General features: G+C 36.2%; 1 protein-coding gene across 13 annotated transcripts; it reads right to left on the reverse strand.

Moving 5' to 3' along the window:
• Positions 1-26: 26 nt before the first annotated feature.
• On the reverse strand, positions 27-17,550 carry LOC143210173 (putative Rho GTPase-activating protein CG5521). 13 transcript variants are annotated; one of them, XM_076426750.1, is made up of 30 exons: positions 17,033-17,550; positions 15,624-15,734; positions 15,374-15,391; positions 14,948-15,119; positions 14,515-14,869; positions 14,155-14,432; positions 13,794-14,088; positions 13,340-13,710; positions 13,048-13,270; positions 12,759-12,966; positions 12,459-12,590; positions 11,818-12,054; positions 11,202-11,392; positions 10,637-10,735; positions 10,272-10,556; positions 9,950-10,075; positions 9,707-9,874; positions 9,343-9,399; positions 8,798-8,908; positions 8,568-8,726; positions 8,032-8,211; positions 7,608-7,971; positions 6,942-7,090; positions 6,460-6,635; positions 5,935-6,394; positions 5,590-5,876; positions 5,318-5,454; positions 4,889-5,014; positions 3,979-3,999; positions 27-3,352 (listed from the first exon to the last, which is right to left on the reverse strand). In XM_076426750.1, the coding sequence occupies exons 1-30, from the start codon at positions 17,136-17,138 to the stop codon at positions 3,192-3,194; spliced, it is 5,763 nt and encodes a 1,920-aa protein (XP_076282865.1). In that variant the 5' UTR covers positions 17,139-17,550; the 3' UTR covers positions 27-3,191. The 13 variants fall into 13 exon arrangements, with proteins under 13 accessions (XP_076282865.1, XP_076282866.1, XP_076282862.1 ...); XM_076426751.1 differs by having other exon boundaries at positions 4,889-4,987; positions 13,340-13,731; XM_076426747.1 differs by having other exon boundaries at positions 13,340-13,731.
• Positions 17,551-18,162: the final 612 nt, after the last annotated feature.

Below are 18,162 nucleotides of genomic sequence, written 5' to 3' on the forward strand. Positions count from 1 at the left end.
TAATTTTTTTATTAAAAAGGCAGAAGTCTCTTTGTTTATTTTTATTATATCGAAGTAGATATCTAAATCATAATAAAACTTTTCCCTATGCAATTTAAAGCAATATAAATAATATGTACAATCATGCGAACAGTCCTTTGGTAATCGAGATAGAAGAAAAATGGTCTTAATGTTTTTTTCAAATCCTGACATTATAAAAATATGAGAATGATCGACAATTTTGTTTGCCTCGCCAACGAAGATATTTATTTTTACGTATTTCAATTTCATTGGGAAAAATACCACAGTAAAATGTACACCCGCAGTAATAAATACCGGGGCCGTAAATAACGTTCAAACTATTGACCTTTAAACATGAGAAAGCATGCGACGATTTCCGATTTCTCGAAGTTAAAGTAATATCGTGAACTTTTTAACGATGAATTCTTATCAATAGATTAAGAGACCAATACGATTTTCTAGCCGATTTCTACTCTGCCCTATGACGCTGTAAATTCTGCAAATATTTCTTTACTGACTCCGGATTCGAATGGTACAGATTTTACAGCAAGAAGTTTTTTGTTAGAGATATTAAAATATCTATCGATTAGTTCAAGAGCCGCCTGTAATACTATAAAACTCTAAATTCCACTGTTCTCGTTGGGCTAAATAATTGAAACGATTGAAACGCATTAAGTATTTTACGAACAGAAAATTAGATATAATCAGACACGTCTGATTAATACAATGAGACCCGCAAGATCAGATATGATCAATGTATATAGTTTTTCTCATATTATGCATACGACGATTGCTGTACATATACATGCATGGTACAAAATTAAATATGTTACAATTACAAATCTCTGTGATTAAATGCTACAGAACAGTTTTACTTTGAAAAGTTTACCTTAAAAAAGAGGTTCGGTCTACCTACCATGAAATTTTTGATATTACACTTAATTACAGAGATATACGATAGTAACATCATTAACTTTTACACTTCATACATTAACATTCAGTTATACAGAAGAATGAGAATTATAAACTCGTGTCGTTTGTACATTTCTCTACTTCGAGTCGTCGAAAATAAAGAACCACCGCTATTGTTCATTATCTCAAGCTGTTAATATTTATAAAAAAAAGTAATAATGCAATTTTATGCGACATTATTGACCGTGGGATTGATCCGTTTGTACGAGTTCCGTTCTAAGTATGTAATTGTATAAACGCAACGTCCAGTAAGAAAAATAGTTGAAAGCTATACTAATAATGTTAACAGCAATTTGTATGTATATAACATAAATAATAGCAAGTAGTTATTTTAATGATACTAATGAAGATAGTTAATTAAGTACACTGTTTAGATACAATTCGTAGAAGCATCCGCTTATGTAAGACTGTAATAAGTTCTTTCTCCTTTCGTTTATGCGTGTATATCGAATATACGTATACATATATAGACCAATATCTTTCCTTTTTTTTAGTTAATGGAGCGACATAATATCGCAGAGAATAATTTTTTTTCGCTAAGTGACCTCGAAGTCATTCGCGAGCGTAACAATTTATGTACAATACATATACACGGCTCTTCTCGATTACTACTTCGTTATAAATTAGTGAAAAAATAATGCTGCTTTGGCCATGGTCTGCGCATCGGTAATTATTCATCTATATCTTCGTTGCTAACACCTACATTTTTTAATGCGGTCTCATGATAATCCTCAAAATGGTAAAAAAACTCGAATCTTGTGATCTTTCTCTTTTTCTGTTAGTCTATTACAATCTCAATTTGAATACTAATATATATATATATATATAAATATATATATATATATTTTATATATTCGCCACAATATATGTATATCATTTTCTCTAACACTCTGTTCATATTGACAGCGACCAATAATATATTTAATACTTTGATTATTATCACTGTGTATCAAGACAAATCTTTCGCTGAAGCAAATATGTTTTATGCTTTACGTAACTTTTATTTTCCTCTCGCTTTTGAAACATCTCCTGATTTCATAATTCTTTTCTCTTTAGATTTACCGTTCCTCAGAAATAACACATTATTTAAAATACTTATCTATCTCGAGTATTATAAAGCACCAAGTACCTGTAACTTTGGTATGACAACAGAACTGTTCCCTAATTTTCTCTCTTTCGCTACACAATGTACACGTAACTAAGACACCGTCTGTCCTGGTAACACGTAGACTCTAACACGACTTCTTTCCAATCTTCGAAATCAAATGGTAAACGTACAATGGAATGCTTCGACTTCTCCGAAAGGTATTTAAAAACAAAGAAATTTATCCGCAACGGTTAAAGAATGAATGAAGTGTAGAAAAGATAGTCGGATATGGAATGTAGTTGTTTTGAAAATGATTGTAAAGAAATTCGGCCAACGTGATACGCAACGTTCAAGTACAACTTATTACAGTACTAAGAAACACGTGACGTTAAAAAATAACATTTGATTCTTATCAACACTCTCATAGATGCATTCTGTGATTATTATAATAATTATGTTCTCTTATCATCCATTACAATTACAGGAAATGAAAAAGTTATCCATTACGAAGGCATGTGTGTAACATCGAGGAGCTCGTAATATAAATTAAGATATATAGAAGCTTTGTTTAGTCGATAGAATTATTTAAGATTACTTAGTTTCAAGTACGAGGATAAACTGATATCTTAAGAATGTACTGTACAATGAAAAGTAGCTGTCACGATCGACACTAATAAATTGTATGTGTAACAAATATAGTTCCGCTATTGTATTTACCTATGTCCGTTAAATCCTCTCGTTATATGTTTATGCTCCAATAAATTAATTATTCACGTTGCAACAAATAAACAACGATCTGTACATTTAATATAAAAATTAAACCTAAGGACGGAAAACAGAAAACGCTAAGACTAATTCAGATATATTCGATGACCCCTTATAAAGACAACATTCAAAAATGACTGGCAAACACACTTTAACCCGTCATATTCGATTCTAACGAACTTTACCATCTTTAATGCAGAGAACAGCGGGTGTCACCTTCCTGTATATAATGTAGTATCGTAACGCATTGTGTTAATTAGCATTTTAAAGAATTCTCTTAAATTACAATTTCAGGGATGCTACTCTTTCGAAACAACCTCTTGTGCAAAAAGTGTTCTTCTCCTTTATGGTATCGATATAAAATTCCTTATTTATATCTCGGACTATCGGGGGGCGTTGGTTGAGTGCTTGCCCTCTGCTTCTGTCCAGTCTTGAACGACATCTTTTTTACAGGTCTAGGTGAAATTCCATGAAGCGCAGTACTATCCGGAGTGTCGTTGCTGAACCATACTCTGCTTCCATCGGACACTAAAAACAATACAAGGAGGACTTACTTTCGTTGGCATTGTATTTTGCCAAATTGAAATCAAGCTAAACGATTACGCGTGTAGCTAAAAATGCAATTCAATTAACACATGGAAGTAGGTACATGGTACTGAAAGTAAACATGCAATTCGCTAAAGAAATCTAATCGTAATAAAGTACAATACTCTATGTGCTATATGTATAATACTAAAATAATCGTTAAAAGAAATTTATTATGTGAAATGAATTTTATAAAACAAGCACTCTATATAGACATAAAACACTGTGATAGTATACAGATACTTTTTTGTGATAGAATTTGGCATAAAATATTCACATATTCGACTTTCCAGGCTGTGAATGGGATAAGATGGGTGAATTTTGGAAATAAAAACATTCGCACACTTTGCAAGAAGCTATTTAGTCAAAGATTCATCGATTCATCAAAGTTGTAACACTTTTACTGTTAACTACTAACACACTTCTAAAATGCTATATGTAGGAACATAGTACTGTATTCTCTATCTATAAAGCAATATGAACAAAACTGGCGGTAATGTAATGAGATATGAATAGAAGGAAACTGTATCGGTCTATGCCTAATATGCACATAGAAAGGGGAATTTTACCTCTGAATAGATTGTGTAAGACTGTTAACAAAAATATAATTAAGAAACATGTTAAACATATTAAACAAAGAGCGTTCGTAATATATTTTTCTCCGATCTTGTATTTGGAGGATATATTTCTGACCGTATACCAAGCGTATTGTAATTTTTTCAGAGTTTGGTAAAGTTTGAGTAAATCGTGTAATGTTTGGAAGAAGATTCGCTCACAGTGAAAATCGTGGTGTGTACCGACGGATAATTTAACTGAGTTTAGTAACAGGCTAAGGATTTTGACAAAAATTGAATAACCAACTTCTAGTTTACTGTTTTCATAACTTGTCCAAAAACTGAAGAAATAGAAATTACATTTTACTAGAAAAATATAACAAAAATGTGACCGAAATTTACTTCGCATTCAAAATATTGTAAAAAATCAATTTTAATATTTCAAATTTAAAATAAATTTAACGTACCGAATTTAACATTATATTTAATATTGGAGGTGGGTCCCTTTTTGTCAATATTTATCAATCAAAAAAGAATTATAAAGATATGTTAAACTAGACCTTGGCAATTCAATTTTCGTCAAAATCGTTGTCCCGTTGCTAAACTTAACTAAAACATCCATCGATAGATTATGTACGATTTTCACTGTGAGTGACTGTGTGATAATAGAATTAAGCTTAGAGTTTCTGTTGGACTAAAACTGAAGGACGGTGTAGACGTCTGTAGTAAGTACTAACATATTATAACATATAGAACCACTACCAGATAGTCTATAGGAGGAAAGAGTATACGAAAAGTAAACAAAGGATATACTTCGTATAGATAGAACGTAAAAAACAGCAAAGGAAAAAAAAAATAAATTATAATACTACCTTGTCGGATGGTGTTACAAGGTGGGTGGGGGTTAGTGGACTGAATTAGTCACCTCTATTCGCGCGGTTATCACTGCTCGCCGCCGATGAACTTCTCAGTCCGGATCGACCCTGATGCGAATCTATAAGCGCTGCTGCGAGGTTTGACGATGCTGTGGATTGCACGCTTGTTGTAGATCCTGACAGTGTGATATTGATAATAATAATAATAAACAATCGGTGTATCATGCGGAAGACTATTGAGAAGGGGGTTTTCACGGTTCAGCTGTAAGCTGTTGAGCATCTATCGTACATTCTAGAGAGAAATCTATGTCTCGGGCTGCTATGAACAATAAGAACTGTGCATTGAATTAAACTGCACATAAACACGATCTGCGCGTGACTATGCCGCTAGTTTCAACTGGAATGTTTCTAGAAAATGTGTGAATGTATAAAGATTTCTACGGTTTGCCTTCGTACTAACATATAACAGATAAACTAACCAGATACTGAGGATGCCCCACTGAACGGACTCGGTGGTTGTACAGGAGAGTACACGTTGGCTGTGAACTCCTCGAACGTTGTAGCTTCTTTATGATTTCTCATGACGGTGTCGATGGACCTCGCTCTCTCCTCGTAACTGTAATGTTTTTTTTATTACCAAGCGTTCAATTATAATTAGACTGCAGATCCTTATGCAAAATAAAAATATTCTGCATTGATTTTGGGTAGGAGTCTAATTATGATATTCACACCCAACGGATAGTGTACTCACTAATGCTGATACAACGTGAGCGTAGATCGTTTCGCTCTACTCGCTGCCAGAGCCGTTGTCCTGACTAATCCGGGCAGAACTTTGTCCTCCACAATACATTCGTCAAACAGTGGCCCGAAAAATGGAATTTCAGGTTTTCGAGAGATCTGTATTCTGTACAAGTTATTGTGCAACGGATAGATTACTATTAAAACATCACAAAATTCAGTTGGTATGATATCCCTACGATAGTCTCTCCAGTGCTCGGACCAAACTATGTGAATTTCATCGTTACCAAGGTGACGGGTCTGAAACAATTTCACCGTAAGGTATTTCCTTGGTTTACTTGCGTTAAATAACAGTTACCTTCTGTAATAAACTTTCAGGACTGTCCGAAGGCATCCTTGTTGCTACGTGAAAAAGAATTTCCGTAAAGGATGTAGCGAAATACGGTGCTGTGACACCGGACGCTTTTCCAGGCACAAGACCACCGAGAAAACCCGTATGAGACTCAAGCTCGACTTCCCAGGCCAATCTTGCGATAAAGCTCTCATATTCTTTGCTAGCAGTGACGTTGCTCAATATAGAGTTCTTATCCTCCTGTCCTTGACTGACATAGATCACTGCTATCTTATGCGTTTCCCTGGACCGTTGACTATCGAGATTTCGCAGTTCTCGTAACAGCTTCTCGTTTTTCGAGAGTAAATGCAACTTCCTACGTTGTTCCCAACCGGATAGACCCAAATGCGAAAAGAGAAGGCGGCAGTGATGAAACGGTGCTGGAGGTGGACGACAGGAAGGCGGACTTATTGCTGAGGCACACATGCTAAAATAATAATAACATTAGCAAATCGAATCAAGAATGACCGGTTTTATCGAGACACAATTCACCTAATATGCTGACTCCAATTGTTGATATGCTCCTGTTCCGCATTCCTTTGACTGAGAATGGTTGCAATAGTTTCGCTTTCGAGGTAGTAACCTTGGGGAGGATTTGCTGGTTCGTTAAGTGCTATTTCTGGGTTAGTTAATACTTCTGGACTTGTGTGTCCTATGTACTGTAAGAGCTGAAAATAGAAGCTTTAAGTATAAAGTATATAATCGTAACACATTGTTATCAACGAGTTAATTAATAATTAATTTAATTAGAACTTTTTTGTAGCTCGTATAATTTCCTAAAAAAGGAGGAGATTTATCTACTGTATGCTTAGATATTCTCCAATAGCTGTACGTGAACAAAACCAAAGTAGAATCTTATTTCGGTTTAAAGGAAATTAGTAGCATACATATTTATTAGACTCTGTTCAGAATCTTCATCACGAGTCAGACACGATATTGTAGTAGGGGAAGGGGTTAGAAATATTGAAGCTTACATCATCTAAGTTATCCATATCGCTCGCACCATTCGCGAACGTTGGCAATACATGAGGTTCACGGTGTCGTACAGTATGTCGAGGAGTACACGTTTGAGACGTTATAACGCTGCTCAAATCCTCGTTGTGCGGCTTTGTTTTCCATTCAACTAAAATTAAAATAAAATTAACCCTTGTGTAGTCAACCGGATACCCATTTACTGTATTCCTTTCAACAATTTGTTAATGTTCCTCTAAAAATATTACAAAACTTCTCGAGAATGTCCATTCTTAATTTGCTAATATATTAATTTATAGTCTTATAATGAGAATTTGTGCAAACATGTTAACACATTACCGACTGGTGATTATTGCATAATTTTGAAAAATCTATGATAGGTACATGGCTAAATACTTTTTAATGGAACCTTCAATTGCAACAGCCATTTTCATTGTGTACTAACAAGTCACCCTCAATAACGTCATCTAATACTTTCATTTCAGATTGTAATGTAAAAGAGAAAATGTCTATGCTTTCTTTTGGTACAGCACAATTATTGAAAATTCTATTAATAGGCTTTCGGTAGGTAAAGTGTTAAATACAGAAAGGCTTTAAATAATCTATACATTTTGGTTGACCACATAAGGGTTAAGCTGTAGCGACTGAATTAATACGAAATATATTACCATGCTTTGTAAATGCTATCGGAATATCATCGTCAATAGATGGTTGACTGTATAAGATAGAACTGTCCCACGAAGCTTTTCCTGCTAAATCTCTCAACAAGACTCGGACCAACGATGGTGCTGTTGTTAAACCGGCTGTGACACCACCGCCAGGTGCATCCAAAGCTGCCAATTCAACCAGTGACATTATCACGGAATTTGATAACATTAATAACTGCATGTTTGGCGCATGAAAGATAGCGGATGACAACTCGTCACCGTCGATTCCTGGCACATCATCCAATTCAACGACCAGCGAAGACAATCGAGCTGCTCCAATGCCCATCGGGAAGTGTCCCAAATGATTTATTAAATGCATCATTACCTAGAATTTTAATTATGATATAGAACTAGTGCTCTGGAAAGGGCATCTATAATATTTTACCATTTTCGCTGCCAGCTGAACAGACTGAATGCTGCCTCGACGAGGTGATTTAATGGAAGTTTCGTCAGCCAGATTGTCCAAAGTAATGTCAGGATCGAAATCATCATCTTCGTCTTCGTGATTTCTGCTCGACTGCGATAAACTTTTACCACCTTTGTCTTGTACTATATTATTCAAAACCTGCACACATAGCATTCCAGATTATGCGTTTAAAATAACTACGGGTGTGCGGAAGCCTGGAAATGTCGGGATTCTCAAGAATCTCGAGAACCTGAACGATATTTCGGACTACAGTGAGCCTCGACTTACGCGGATTCTTATAAGCGAATAAAAAAACCAATTCCGAACTGTGAAATTCGTTTTTTACGCAGAAAGCGCTGGAACCGCTAAAGTCGAGGACTTACTGTAGTTTTATTTAATGCGACCAAAGTTTCGGACATTTTGTGTAACGAGTTCGAAACCGACTTGACCAGATATTTCCAGGATCTCACACACTCCTAAAGATAACATAGAATTATCAATTGCAAGATACTAACATTGAATAACGTCATTAACAGTGGTTTTCCCTGAAACACGCGTAATAAGACGCTTGGACCTAGATGCATAGCCCATTCACCCAAACAGAACAACATCGATATTATCAATTGACCGCGTCTGTCTCGTGTACTCATATATCCAAGCGTTTCTGACAATATCTAAAATTAAGACAAGCATTTATATACAGAGTAACACGTAATTTGTAATCAGATTCGTTGACGACACACACCTGAATTATTTTCGATGGCACATTCGGATATAATTCCAAGAGGATGTCAGCTTTATCACATAATAGCAGAAGAGAATCACACGCCACTTGAGCAACAGTAGCGTGACTTGCCTAAATAATAAAAACCATAATTCTTTATTACGTTGTATTTATGTACAATTAATACTAGGAGTACCAACTGGTCAGAATACACTGTTTTTATTTATTAAACTTACTTAATAATTTTTTATATGTTCAATAACTGCAGGATAAAAAGAAGATGCATTTGAAATGAGTGGTACTTCTAGTATTAACATATTTTCGTTTTGCTCTAAGATAATTAGTATTAAACAGAAAGTACGTTAATCACTAATATATGTGGGGATAAATAAGATCGAACATTAAAATATCGTTGGACATTATACAGACACATGTTCGTGCAATAAAACCATGCAATGTTGACAACATCCTTAAAGAAGACACGTAGACATCAGTCGACAGGTAAATACTGTAACAACACATAATAAGGGACTCGACAAAGGTTTTGTTAATCCAAGAAAAACTACCTGATCCATCAAGGGGAAACAGAAACCAGCTCTGCGACGCTCTGCCCCTTGTATCCGCTGTCAATCAGACTCAGTGGAAGAGATACTGAATTTTTTTGCACTACTACTATTGACATTTACTACACTTAATGGAAATATTGTTAGGTAAATCCACCTAAGAGATTGCAACTAAAAATTCTATTAATATACTACATAGCACACACTATTTTTACTGAAAAGATATGTCCCAAGTGCAAACTAATATTATCCAATTTAAATATATATATATATATGTATATATAACATGCAGATTCTTCTGAATGAAAAAATAAAACTGATCGGACAAAATGTATTTTTTTATCGGTAACAGATTGAAATGGCTTACCCGCAGCGCTAAAAGAAGAACCGTAACGGATTCTGGGATTCTCGGGTGTTGATTTTTGTGGCATAGTTCTCTGTAAACGAACATTGCGATACTTGAGAGCGCTACGCATCTTGCGATACCAGTCGGTTCACGTCTACAGCTTCGTAGGAGTATCGTGATTATATGTTCCTAAAATAAAATAATTCGTGTAATATATATATATACACAATGTGTGTATAAATTCAGGTCGTTATATCCAATTACTTTTGCGTCCGGACACGTCATGGTTACAATGTCTGTTGCAGTCGGTTGCAGAACAGGTAATTTAATTGTAGTGGCAGGCAATGACAATAAAGATCCAATTATTGAGACAGCTTCTGTTCTCGGTGCCTATAATCGTTCATCATTTATATTTCTATAATCATGAATATAGTATCAGTAGACTGCAGATCTTGATGCAAAATGAAAATTTTCTTCCGTCAATTACAAGACAGGAAATATTTTTACTGTTTTAAATTTCATCCATCTATTTTTGTTAGAAATGCATAAAGTCCGCAGTCTAATTGTCATACAATTTCTACTGTACCCCAATGTCCTGACTGCTTAATATCACATTAGCAGCGTGAATGTAGTCCAAAATCAACAGACTGGAACCGGGAAGATTCAAACTGAATAATCTCGGCCCCGTATATTTAACAAGCACGTGCAACACTTTACTATCGTTGCTGACGATACCGTTGTGAACTGCACGATAAAACAGAGTCAAGTGTTGTTTCGGTAAACTGATATCCTGCGGCTGGATCGTTAAGAGACAGACCAAACGATATGCTGCTAGTTTGCCAACTTCGTACTGGTCAGGTAGCTGTATCGCCTGAAAGCACGTAATATTATATTTAATAATATATTATTATATATATTATTATTATATTATGTTTAATAATTATCAACAACCTTGAAACACCAAGGAGCAATCACTGTTAACGGTGGTATGAGTTCTGGGGCTGGAGGGGTCGCTTGATTATCTCCAGACACGCCTTGGTTTAAACGAATCTATTCGACACGAAAAGAGTAATTACATTTATTTAATTACAATAGCTTCGTTGGCGTGGACGGAATATCTCGTTGTGCAATGTTGTTCATACGATGTTGTGGAGAGATATACATAACATTTCCTACATTCCCGTTTTTCAATATTTACAATTGAAAGTCACTTAGGTTTTACGGGTGTAGGATGTAGAATCTAATTATTAGACTGTGGATGTTCATGTATTTATGGCTGATGGAAATTTTCAAAAAATGCTAGAATAAACAATTCGATAGAATTCAGCACTATTTTTATTTGTTTTGGATTCACAAAGACCATTCTCATTAGAACTAGGACTTTATTTCCTATATAAACATAAACATCCGCAGTCTACTAATGATGATTCATTCTAGCAACTAGTGAGATATCTTGTCCATGCCAACCGAGGAAGTCAACAATTATGACAACTTGTATAATGTAACAGATACTAACTTTAACGAGTGTCTGTGTTAGCTGTACAAGGTAATCCATTACTTGACCATGAAGAATGGGATCTTGAATATTATTTACATCCCCTAATGCTGACAACATACGTCTCCACAGAACCACTGCCACATCGGGCAGCCATCCCCGAACTCCACCACCTGCCATAACAGATCTCCTTTCCGATGCGTCATTAGTGTCTGCGAAGTTATAATAAACATTTGTTGTACAAATCCTTGCACCGAAATGAAAATACTTTCATCACACGCTCGCAATCAGTCAGGAATTAGAAAAAAAAACAAATCTCGAATGCAAGAAGCTACAAATAATTTCATATACATAAATACTCATCGTAAAACGTGAAAAATTGTCCGTGTAAATGGGAAAACAGTTTTCCTGTACACACGAGCGTAGATAATTCGCAGAAATATAAGCGAAGCATGATACAAAGAAATTATCTTCCGAGCGAATTAAATATATTATTGTTAGTATTACATCAATGAATTATCGATCAGAACATGGACGTTTTGTTGGGAGTTTGTGAAAATGCTCGCACACTGTTGTGATTGGAAAAGTCTCTGATTTTAATAATTGTATGCGGGTAGAGCTGCACAAGTCTACTTACCGATGCTACTGCCATCAATGTTTTCGATTTGAATTGGGCTGTCTTTGTTGCTGTCAACCCCGCTGCTGGGCGTTGGGGATGGGCAACGCGGCGATGGTGGTTCGCTATCAACAATGACAAGGCTATCCAAGGATTTAGCACGTCTATTGGGCAACATTTTCCTCGTGTATCCCGACGATGATGTAGAACTGCCTGATAGCAACCGAGCCATGTCTTGCTCTATTGATAGGGGGAGTACTGCGCGTGTGGAAATTGTTCACACTTAATACACACAAATAAGCCACAAAACGAGCGAGAAGAAATATGTATATCTTTAGAGGGCGGTTCTCATTTGAGACGGTTCGTCAACTGAAAATGGAGAGAGCAAGCACAGGGGAGAACGATATTGCGAATGAAGGGGATGAAGGGAAGAGAAAGAATGAGACGAGATAAGTGTCTGGCTGACACTGGACTGGTTATTTTTAAACTGGTGTCGGCGTCCAAGCGAAAAAGTAAGAGACACAGTTATAAATAAATTTGCACGCGCTATCAGCAACACAGATGGCACTACCGAATTGCAAAAGTCACCAGAACTCAACCGAATTAGAGAGAGATAGAAGATATAGTACTCGAGCAATCCGTTTGTAAATTAAGATATTTACCAGGAATACCACTGTGCACAGTGTGCGTACGGTTTCTGTGGAGCTTCGTACGAGCTTTTGCATTGTATATCGTGTTATCGCTTGCACTACGTGGAAGAGGTCGAACCTTCCTCAAATCTCGCATCGGATGATCTATTTTGGAATGAAGAGAATTAGAGTCGTTGAAAATAGCTTTTTAGGTGTACCAACAACTTGTTCACTATTTTCGATTCTATCGTTATATTTTTGTTAAAAAAATAGTGGGTGTTTCATTGGTACATCTAATACAATTTAAGGAAAATAATTATCGTTGCTCTATACCAATAACGTTTTCTTTCGAGACTGTATGACTTTCTTGATCAACGCTTCCTTTGCGCGGCGGTTGCACACTTCCGGTAGACGCAGCACGACTTCCGACGCCGCGACGCTTTTTAGTCTTTTGTTCACTTAGTCTATCCAACGGTAGATCGTTCAGATCCAGATTGTACACGTGCCTAGCAAGTACCCTTGTCAAAGTATCCAGTGTTTTCTATAAAGAAATAACATTAAAGGAGAAATGGGTATCTTTAAAATGTATTAAATGTATTGAAATGATATTTAATTAACTCACGGCCCATTCTCGAATTAATTCCTCCCATTGGGTCAACGATGTCAACACCTCCAGAAACTGATCCCATAACTGGATAGAAATAACAACGTTTAAATTGGCTTTGATCCACGTGACGATTAAGGTTTGAAATATGGCAGGTGCAAGTTTGCCACCAATACTGTCTTGAACCTTTCGTCGAGACGATTTCTCGTTCAGAACGAGCGACGTGATTTGTAGCAATACCCTAACAAACGAACGATGAAATTAATAACATGCAATACAGTATAAAAAAATATATATCATGAATATATACCTAAGCAGTTGTTCCCAAGTGCCTGGTTCTAATCTAGAATGCATAACGACGTAACGATACACATTTAACACTCTTTTACAGCTATCCGTTTGCTCCTCGAGTAACGTCAGAGACGCGTTCGGTCCATAATTTTCTAAGAAAAATACATTTGAAGCCTGTGTGATGAATATTTGTAGAACATTCTGCAATCCCGCTCTAATAAACAAATTTTCTCTATGTATAGCACCGAGATACGAATCATTTCTCAATCGTGTTTGACGATAAGATTCAGATGGACTTCTATCGATGTCGTTTCCATCTTTTTTGAAGTTGTCTTCCATATCTCTGTCCTTATGTGTATCCAATGGTTCTAGCATGAATGGAGGTAGCTCCTTGTAACACAATTCAAGAATCTGTTAACAACTTCAATTGCTTTACTGTTATACTTTATGTCACACTTATTTTGTTTACTTACATTCATCTGAATCCAATCTTTATAAACAGCTATAGCCTTTCTGATAGCACCGGCATGATTGAAGTCCAAAAGAAATGCTTGTCTATATAACTCATGTACAAAATTCACGTTGTCTCTGTTACCGTAGAGAACTTCTCTGACAAGAGTAACAGCCGAGACAGTATTATCTTCTTGATTTTGATTCTCCTGTTGAGATATACTCGATTCAGGAGACAGAAGAGTCGAATCGGCTGAATTTTGTGTGACCGAGACGCGACGGAGTTCCGACTCCGCGTTTTCTTCGTTTGGAGTTGTGCTAAAAGTAAAAAGACGTGTTACAAGATAAGAAGGTTCTGTACATTTTAAGATCCAGCTATAATACCTATGAGAAAGATGTGCGAAGAGACCATCTTTTCTAGCAACATGCGTAAAACTAGCGACCCACTTGATCAATGCAACTTTACACAATACATAATTATCCTGACTTTGATTCGTTGGTTTGCGCATCGTAGGCAATTCTAAATTAGGTTTGTACAAGGAGAAATTATCGTCGAACTCGGGACAAATGTGACGAAGGTACGTAGCTTTAAAACGTTCTAATAAAAACTGGAAGGTCTTGTGCTGTCTTGAAGATTTATCTCGCCATTCTATTTTTACAACCTGAAATTCGAATGGAAAGAAATACAATTTTAATAAATATTCTGACAGATGCTTCAACAAATTTTGTAGTCGTAAACTGCACCTGAGTAACCATAAATTCAAGTAATGCTTCTAAAAATCGAACAGTCTCATTGTCAAGAGGCTTTTCCCCACTTTGTGGCGGTAAAATCGGTCCGCTGTCAACCGGAGTGATCGGACTCTGATTCGAACCATTGTCATGGAAAGTACTTTGCGACAATTGTGTATCATAGAATTCCTTCTTATCTTTATCATCGGAACCAATTACTTTTGCATGTTTATTTTTTCCATCCACCTTACGTTCAGACTTGTAGGGGGATGGTTGTTGGGGTGGAAACCCTGGTACCAGGCTTGCAAACATTTGATGTATATGTTCAGGTGCATTTTCGCCGAGTGCTTGGTACCACAAAATGAAATACCTAAAACAAATAATACTTTAATAGAAATTTACTAACTTCTGATTATGGACAAAATTGATATTAAAACCTTCTGCGTACCTTATAGCTTGTCTACGAAGTTTCCAACTATTACCAGGGTGTAAAAGCTTTTGCAAAATCCTTGCCAAACTGTGACACTGCCATCTCCTATTAAGAAGCTCAGGGAGAAGCGTCAGAACTTTCTCTAAGAGCTGCAATACCTGCTCCAATTCCTCCCTATGTGCTTTATGGACTATAAGAAAAAGACTTGTGTCACTAAATATATGTATATATACATATATATCATATTTTTCATGGTACTTTCATCCTATACTTTACTAACAAAGACTAAAAATAATAGAAATAGCACCGGGTCATAAGTATCCTAAGCACATGCTAGTTATACTAAAGGTATATTTGTAAGATTGGATACACTGATCAGATTAATGAAACTCCGCAACATGCTTGTGGGACATGTATGTATATATTCATCCATCTTTTACTCACCAATATGGAAGGAAAGTTCTGACAGCAAAATAGAGAGAAACAAGCAAATAGTAAAATAATTATAATATCGGGGTAATACAAAAATGATATTTCATTTTCACGCATTCATTACTTCTATCAAATAAAACTGCATCTGGTTGCACTGATAGAATTAGATATCGCAATCATATCCACATGTATATATATATGCAATGCAGTTGTAATTTACATTGTTAAGACCTAGATTGTTTGTGTGTACAAATAGTCTTACCTCTCTGCCGCAAGTTCGCTTCAGCCGAGACAAAACAATCGTAAAGAATGAAATAGACATGGCTGAAGTTGCCTTCGAAAAATCCTTTCGCTTCGTCGGTGTCCACATTTTCTGCAACAGAGTGCCATTCATTTTTCATTGTGTCGACACTTTTACAGGATTCCGACGGTATATCGTTTATTTAACATATGGACGACTATTTTGTAATTTTTGCCATATTTTGAATGCATAAACATTTGTCATTTAACATAAGAACTCAGGAAGAGAACACTGTGGAAGTTTATGCAATTTGAAATTTTTTGAGACGATTTCTAAGAAGGGGAAGCCAAATAGAATATTATTTTCAGTGGTTGTTAGCCTTTGTAGATCTGAAATATATCAAAATTTCACTAAATTCTGTCGAAGGATATATTTTGGCATTCTTTGAAAATTTTCCAGTTCAGGAAAGAGCTATGAAATCTCTATGACATCATTGGTCTTATGCTAATATTATACAGCAGATAGAAGTTCACGTTTACTTCTATGTTTTTGTATATTTCCGTGAACACTATATTTACATGTCATAATCATAACAATACAAATGAACAAAAAGTTCTAATTCAATATTCAGTATACTATAAATACTGAGTTCAAGGTCAAGAGAGTCAAATTTATTTCTATTATACTCTAGTAAATACTTTTAATTCGCCTTTCTCAAGTATTTCGAAATAATCAAACCTCTAAATTATAATCTACATGTAAAAATCGTATCGAACTATGGTGACTACATTTATCTACACATTTCTATCTATACGTAATAATAATGTAACATTAGACAGAACTGGAGGCCACTGTGGATTGGTTAATGTGGTCATGCGGTTTGGTGATTAGATACTGACCACCTATGAATATAACATTGTAATTTTAATTGTATACACACTAACTGCATTAATTCTTCAAAAATAACGTTTAACAATGTTTTAATCAAATGAAAACTATTTTTCAAAAAAATCTTAACAGCGCAAAGACAACAAATAACGACGACTTTTTTGTTGAAAAATACATTAGCTCAAATCTAATTTCTAATTTAGATATGATTCTTCTAAATCGTGTCGCGGCACATTTGGAGAAAAAATATTGTAAGTTCGTAACAACAGCTGACAACGAAATGCGAGCAAGTATTCCAACGAACAGAAAACTCGTTGATTCGAATTTTCAACGGATTCTTGAAATTCTACGATAATAATAATAAGGTCTCGGTGCGTTGACGCGTAGGCGGCAAATGCTAACAAAATTGTCGCCCCCTCTTAATCGTCGTCGTGTTCATTAGCTGGAAACTGGTTATTCGCGGTTAATGTCTATGAACCGAATTAACGTTGAAACATTTAATTATAGGACGCGACGAGGTGGATAGAAAGTGGTTGACTCACCTAATACGATCTTGAGATGCTTGAACCGAGTCGCGCTATCTTTTTTAACATCCTGAATTTTCAGTGTTGACTTTTTGACGTCTACATGTAGTTTTTTGCTGAACATGGTTCAATGCGAGCCGCCGCCGGCCGCGACGACAAGAACTTTCATCGATGGAGTACAAAGCGGTCCTCATGGATACGGGCCGACTAACTACGCACTGTCAACATGTCAGGGACTTGAAATGCACAGCTCGTTTTATCACGGTTTGGCGTCAAATTTCGCGAGTGCACACACCTCCGATCAGATGTACGTGGCAGCCATCTTGACATTCTCGCCGCGCACTGCTCATAACCTGTCGGGGCAATGACATCATCGTCCGTACAATTCATTCGTCTCTTTTCACCAGTTGGATTTGATATTTATTCGAAAATCACAACTAGACGAGTCGATGATCGAAACGATATCACGTTTATTGTTTATTGAAACAACACTTACAACAGGGATTCAAGCATCCTCGCGAAAGTGTCGAAACTGAATTTTTTTTAAAGCTGCCGCCACAGACCAAATATGAAGTAGACCAATCGTGTTATGTAGTTTCGTCATTGACATGGTACTATTAAAGACTGCCAGCCCCTGTGCTATTCAGCGGGACCAGTAACCGGGCGCGACCGGGCGCGGGGATAACGTGGAACTTACAGTAATCTGAAATACCACATCGCTAAAAGTTCTAGATAGTGCCTAAATAGTGCCAAAACATCGTCTGAAATATGGCAGAGAATGTAATAATCGATATGGTTTCGTGATAATTCGCATTCTCACCGATGCATCGCGACGAGAATCTCCTCAGAGGTCTTCTTCACCGACAAAATGCCGTCGGTGGCCTTCTGTTTCTCTGGATGGAGCCAGAATATATCCTAGAGGGCGTAACAGAACACCGAAATATTCGGGTGACACGAACTCCCATAAGGCTGACAGTCTTTGTGCTACATAGTTTGCATTCAAATTCTACGTTACCCACTGAGCACTATTAAAAGTCACTAGATACCGATTCACATGTGTTTTCTAATTTAGGAACATTTAAATCGGAAGTGACGGTTATTCATTCAAAAGAATTGGCGGCATTATAATCGTACATTATGTCACAAAC

Source organism: Lasioglossum baleicum, chromosome 7, assembly GCF_051020765.1.
Source record: "Lasioglossum baleicum chromosome 7, iyLasBale1, whole genome shotgun sequence".
NCBI classification, from domain to species: Eukaryota; Metazoa; Arthropoda; class Insecta; order Hymenoptera; family Halictidae; genus Lasioglossum; species Lasioglossum baleicum.